Below are 6156 nucleotides of genomic sequence, written 5' to 3' on the forward strand. Positions count from 1 at the left end.
TCTGTCTGGTGCCCTTGGGGAGCCGGGCCCAGAGATGGGCCCAGGTAAGTGGACCACCCAGGGCTGGGGCAGCTGGAGGGTGGGACCTTGGCCTCAGTGTCCTCCAAGCGCCTCTCCTACTACCTCCTGCCCGCCCTGTCAGGCCTCGCTGAACCCTGGCTCCCTCCAGCCACCCCGCCCGCTATGGCCCCCAGTACTCACCATTCCCTCCCTGTCCCAGGAGTGAAGGCCAAGAAACCCATCCAGACCAAGTTCAGAATGCCCCTCTTAAACTGGGTAGCCCTGAAACCCAGCCAGATCACGGGTACTGTCTTCACTGAGCTCAATGATGAGAAGGTGCTGCAGGTGAGTGTGGCCTCGCTGGCTGCCGGTGTGGGCACCAGAGAAGGAAGGGACTTGCCTGGATCATGCTGGGCACGAGGAGTGGTCACCTCCACCCCATCTTACAGATGAGGACGTGGAGGCCCAGGGATGGGCATTTGGCCAAACTGGGTTAGTGACTCTAGTAGGCAGGGCATCCTTACTCCCCGGGAGGCGTTCCCTCCCGTCCCTGAAGAAGGGCACAGCCCCCCCCCCCCCCCCCCCGGCCTCTCCCCCTCTTTTGAGACCCCTCTCCACCACCTTCCCACAGACAACCAGGGCTTCAGTCCTTCCAATCCACTTTCAGTGTTGGGTTTTTTATTATTATTAATGTTTTTGTTGATTTCAGAGAGGAAGGGCGAGGGTGAGAGAGATGGAAACATCAATGATGAGAGAGAATCATTAATAGGCTGCCTCCTGCACGCCCCCTACTGGGGATCAAGCCCACAACCACAACCGGGCATGTGTCCTGATTGGGAATCGAACCTGCAACCTCCTGGTTCATAGGTTGACGCTCAACCACTGAGCCATGCCGGCCAGGTCCACTTCCAGTTGTTCCAAAGGCTTGTGTTCTCTGGCCTCCAGGCCATTGCTCAAGCTGTTCCTCGTGCCTGGAATGCCCTTTCTGTCCCCCTTTCCCCCTGGCCAACTCAGCTCTTCCTCCATCTCTAACTTCTTGGAGTCTGGGTCCCCTGGGTTGGGTACTGCACCTCCTCTTTCTCCTCAGTGCTCCTGAGCTTCCCCTGTGTCCCCCATCAGGGCCTGTGGTCAAGCTGAATTACTGGCTTGTTTCTTTCTCTGCCAGTGGCCAGGTCAGGGCTGGATAGGGGCTCAAGCAATGAGCACGGTGCTCAGCCAGGAATGCACGAGGCCCCGGCCCACCCAGCCCCACCTCCTCTCCCTGTGCCCTCAGGAACTGGACATGAGTGACTTTGAGGAGCAGTTCAAGACCAAGTCCCAAGGTCCCAGCCTGGACCTCAATGCTCTCAAGGGTAAGGCAGCCCAGAAGGCCCTCAGCAAGGCCACACTCATTGAGGCCAACCGGGCCAAGAACCTGGCCATCACCCTGCGCAAGGGCAACCTGGGAGCGGACCGCATCTGCCAGGCCATCGAGACGTGAGTACCTCTGCCTGGGGCTTGTGGGCATCCCAGCCCTTCTGCCAGGCCAGTGCTTAGGCAGATCCTAGTTAAAGAACCCCAACTCTGGGGTAGAGCCCACCAAGCTTCATATCAACCCTAGTCAGGCAGTAGGGGGCGAACCTTGTTCCCATTTTCAGATGGAGAAACTGAGGCCATACTGTGAGTTCATGCCAGATTGAGATGTTCCCATTCCCCCCACTTCTCCCCCCACCCCCTCCGCCTCCTTGCCCAGCTATGGGCCCTCAGGCTCAGGCACTTACAGCTGGACATCTGCCACTGATGTATGATGCGGACCCCGGGCTTTCCAGCTGCCAACTTCCCTTGACTTCTACCTCTTGTTCCCTGAAGCTGTTGGCAAATCGCAAATACTGAAGTTCATTTACTCAATCAAGGAAGGGGAGCGGATATCCTGCTCTCGAGAACTGGTGGGTATGGAGCAATGCCTACCCCTCTGCCTCCAGGTACGACCTCCAGGCCCTTAGCCTGGACTTCCTGGAGCTGCTGACCCGCTTCCTGCCCACGGAGTATGAGCGCACCCTCATCGCCCGCTTCGAGCGGGAGCAGCGGCCAATGGAGGAGCTGTCCGAGGAGGACCAGTTCATGCTGCGCTTCAGCCGCATCCCGCGCCTGCAGGAGCGCATGGCCGCGCTAACCTTCATGGGCAACTTCCCGGATACCGTCCAGCTGCTCATGCCGGTGTGGGCGGGGCAGGCAGAGTGGTGTGGGTGTGGCCTGGGGTGAGGATGGGGTGAGGGCCTCCCCAAGCCTGGGCTCCAAGAGGACCTTTGGGAGTACTTGAGCCTCCTGTGGGCTTGCCCCCCCCCCCACAGCCCCAATTTACCTTGCTTCCTCCATCCCATCCCCAGCAACTGAATGCCGTCATTGCAGCCTCAATGTCCATTAAGTCGTCTGACAAACTCCGCCAGATCCTGGAGGTGAGTAAGATGCCAGGGCAAGGGCCTGGGAGGTACGGTCCACCCTTGACTCCTTGCCTGTTCTAGGTCTTATTAGAGGGAGACTCAGGCCCTGCCCTGCACACCTAGGATGCAACAAATATAATGGTCCCACCTCTCACATACAGGCTCAGGGTGAGAGTGAGGGCCATGCACAGGATGGGGCAAAAGAATAAACTCTCAGAGTTTATTCTTAAAATATGTTTTTATTGATTTCAGAGAGGAAGGGAGAGGGAGGGATAGAAACATCAATGATGAGAGAATCATTGACCGGCTGCCTCATGCACGCCCCCTACTGGGGATGGAGCCTGCAACCTGAGCATGCGCAGGAATCGAATCATGACCTCCTGGTTCATAGGTTGACGTTCAACCACTGAGCCACACCAGCTGGGCTCTTCTTGTATTATTATTTATTAATTATTGTTTTCAAAAGTGAATACAATTGTAAACCTAGTTTTGTCCCCCCCCCCCCCCAATACAGCATCACACCTCAGACCCTGCCTGGGGTTACTGTGTGATGAGCAGAACCCAATCTGCTCAGTGGAGTCCAGGGCAGCAGTAGAAATGGCTGTTAGAAAGGTGGCGACTCCACAGCCTAGGAAGAGAGGTTGGCAGCACAGTTTTGGGTAGAAATAACAGAGGACAAAATTGGGTGTGCCATGGTGTTAGCCGTGCACATGTGTCAAACATGTACACATGCAGGTCCATGTGTCATGGCCCTGAGGGGTCCACGCGGGACTGGGCTGAGTGTGGGGCTTGCTCTGTGCCACCTTTGCTAGTGCAGTTTATGCTTTAGGGGTTTCCTCCGCTCATGACCCTGCTGAGCTCTCCGTCTCTCCTAGATCGTCCTGGCCTTCGGCAACTACATGAACAGCAGCAAGCGTGGAGCAGCCTATGGCTTCCGGCTCCAGAGTCTGGATGCGGTGAGGGGCGAGGGGAGGGGTCCCCTGGACTGGGAGAGGGGGGAGGGCTGGTGGCCTGTGGCTTACAACAGGCCATTGCAGCTGCTGGAGATGAAGTCGACCGACCGGAAGCAGACGCTGCTGCACTACCTGGTGAAGGTCATCGCTGAGAAGTATCCACAGCTCACAGGCTTCCACAGTGACCTGCACTTCCTGGACAAGGCGGGCTCAGGTACGGGTGGGCAGTACCCCCATCCTTGGGTTGGGGGAGCGGCTCAGCCCTGGAGATTGATGCGGGTTGGGAGAAAACAAGGCGACCACAGGGTGTCATCGGACAGGAATGCTGCCTCTCTGATTCCCTGCCTCTCCACTGCCCCGTCCCCCAGTGTCCCTGGACAGCATCCTGGGGGACGTGCGCGCCCTGCAGCGAGGCCTGGAGTTGACCCAGCGGGAGTTCGTGCGGCAGGATGACTGCGTGGTACTCAAGGAGTTCCTGAGGGCCAACTCCCCCACCATGGACAAGCTGCTGGCAGACAGCAAGACAGCTCAGGTGGGCGGGGCTGGCCAGGCGGGGAGATGGGGAGGGTGGGGAGGGGCAAGCAGGGCTACCTAGGTGGGGTTGAGTAGCCAAGGTTTGGACGGGAGTGGACACCTTGGGGGATGGAGTAGGAGTGAGCGGCCACCAGAGATGAAGTCGCTGGTGTCTTAATGGGGGGACAGAGCCGTGGTCAGGCTTCGAGGGGTCCACACCGATGGGGCTGACAGGCTGTGTCTGCAGGAGGCCTACGACTCCGTGGTGGAATACTTCGGAGAAAACCCCAAGACCACATCCCCCTCCATGTTCTTTACCCTCTTTAGTCGCTTCGTCAAGGCCTACAAGGTATGTGTTCCTGGTAGGCAAGCTGGGACCACTCTGGGTACTGCAGCTTTTCCGTGTGGGCAGTGGGAGGGGTGGGGCTGCTTCTGTTGGGGGGCGGGATCGGTGAGGGAGGCCTCAGCTCATGGAGACCAACCTTGGCCCCTCAGAAAGCTGAGCAGGAGGTGGAACAGTGGAAGAAAGAAGCGGCTGCTCAGGAGGCCGGCGCTGAAACTCCAGGCAAAGGGGACTCCCCAGCACTCAAGGTAGGCAGCTGCCCCTGAGCATGGCCCTGGGATGCAGGGATGCGTAGTGTCCTCCTCCCAAAGATCTGGCCCTCCTCCACACCCTCATTTTTACTGATGGACCCTGTGAGTAGCCTGGGATGGGAAGGGGTTCCTTCTGCTCCAGCCAGCAGTGGGGGCTTGCTGGGGGCAGGAGGACACCAAACAGGATGTGGTGGTGTTGGGGGGAGGGGCTCCTGGAGCTGGAGCTGGAGCTACATACCCTTCCCCTCCCCCCAGTCCCCACCCAAGGCTCGGAGGCCACAGATGGACCTCATCTCTGAGCTGAAACGGAAGCAGCAGAAGGAGCCACTCATCTATGAGAGTGACCGCGATGGGGCCATTGAAGACATCATCACAGGTGAGGGCTTGGCCGGGCCTGTCTCATCCTCCGTCTGTCCTTCTATGCTGTCCTCCATCCACCTCCCACCCTGGGGTCTGGCTGCCTCACTGCCTCTTTGCTACTTTTTCTGTCATTTTCCTTTTCCCTTTCTCTCCCCACTCCTCCCTCCTAACCCTCAGTGCTCAAGACGGTGCCCTTCACGGCCCGCACTGGCAAGCGGACATCCAGGCTCCTCTGTGAGGCCAGCCTGGGCGAGGAGATCCCCCTCTAGCCCTCAGGTACCTCCGACGGCCTGGCCTCCGATTCCTGGGGCTGCCCATAGCCCTGGGGGCCCTGGGGGGGGCGGGGGAATGAGTGCTGCTGCCCTCTCCTGGGACCCGCATGCTGGGATGTGTTGGAGGGGGCCTGGTAAACATAGACAGGCCGCTTCCCACATGGATACCACCTGGTCCCCAGGAGGGTGAGGCCTGTGCCCCGCGCAGGCTCCTGAGGGTAACTGCGTCCCTCTCCTCTCTGCTAGACCTGCGGAACCAGCCCTACATCCGCACGGACACAGGCCGCCGCAGCGCCCGCCGGAGACCCCCGGGACCCCCCCTGCAGGTCACCTCGGACCTCTCGCTGTAGCCCCCATTTCCACAGATGGACTCTGGGGATGGGGGAGGGGCAAGATGGGGCTCAAGGAAGGGGGTCCTCAGCTCGGCTGGGCCGGGCAGCCCTTCTGCCGCTGGCCCCAGCCAGGGGCTCACCCAGATGGGCAGGTGCACTCTCCTCTTGCTACAGGCGTCAGTATCGCCGGCCCCGCCCCCCAACTGCTGCTCGCAGCGCCCTCCTCCCCCCAATAGCCATACTGTACTTAGCCTCAGCGGGAGCCTGGCCGGTAACTTATAAAGTGCAACCTCGCGCCCCCCCCCCCCCCCCCCCCCCCGGGACTCTCCACGGACCTTATTTTTATACAAGATTAATAAAGATGTTTGCAAAAGGTCTGCGTCCGCTCCGTGACCCCCACCGCACAGCAGCCTGTCTCGTGCAGCCAACGCTTTGCTGGTACAAGCCCTTCACAGCAGGTGTCTGCCAACCGCTCGGCTGGCGGAGGGGAAAGGGTAGCTTCGCCACTAGAGTTGGGGGGCGGGATCCAGCGGGCCCCAGCGTCGAGGGGTTCCACCAGTCCTGTTCCTAGCTGGGGACCCCGCGGCATCCTTAGCCGCGTCTGTGAGTGCCCTCCGATTGCACCTCAGCCTATGGGGCCTCCATCTGCGCCAGCCCGGCCCCCATGTCTAGGACTCCTGCTCCGACTCTTCTTCGCCTGCTCCTCCCCTCC

At 59.9% G+C, this 6156-nt stretch overlaps 1 protein-coding gene across 1 annotated transcript in view; it reads left to right on the forward strand.

The window, feature by feature from the left end:
- FMNL1 (formin-like 1) overlaps positions 1–5817 on the forward strand; it is a 16867-nt gene extending 11050 nt beyond the window's left edge. The window contains exons 15-25 of the mRNA XM_014537778.1: positions 50–345; positions 1274–1476; positions 1962–2196; positions 2367–2435; positions 3296–3376; positions 3458–3587; positions 3742–3905; positions 4134–4235; positions 4382–4477; positions 4736–4856; positions 5359–5817. Of these exons, the coding sequence (XP_014393264.1) occupies positions 50–345; positions 1274–1476; positions 1962–2196; positions 2367–2435; positions 3296–3376; positions 3458–3587; positions 3742–3905; positions 4134–4235; positions 4382–4477; positions 4736–4856; positions 5359–5462 (1601 nt within the window). The 3' untranslated portion in view covers positions 5463–5817. The remainder of the gene's footprint in view (positions 1–49; positions 346–1273; positions 1477–1961; positions 2197–2366; positions 2436–3295; positions 3377–3457; positions 3588–3741; positions 3906–4133; positions 4236–4381; positions 4478–4735; positions 4857–5358) is intronic.
- The last annotated feature ends 339 nt before the right edge of the window (positions 5818–6156 follow it).

This window comes from Myotis brandtii, unplaced genomic scaffold, assembly GCF_000412655.1.
Source record: "Myotis brandtii unplaced genomic scaffold, ASM41265v1 scaffold1814, whole genome shotgun sequence".
Taxonomy (NCBI): Eukaryota; Metazoa; Chordata; class Mammalia; order Chiroptera; family Vespertilionidae; genus Myotis; species Myotis brandtii.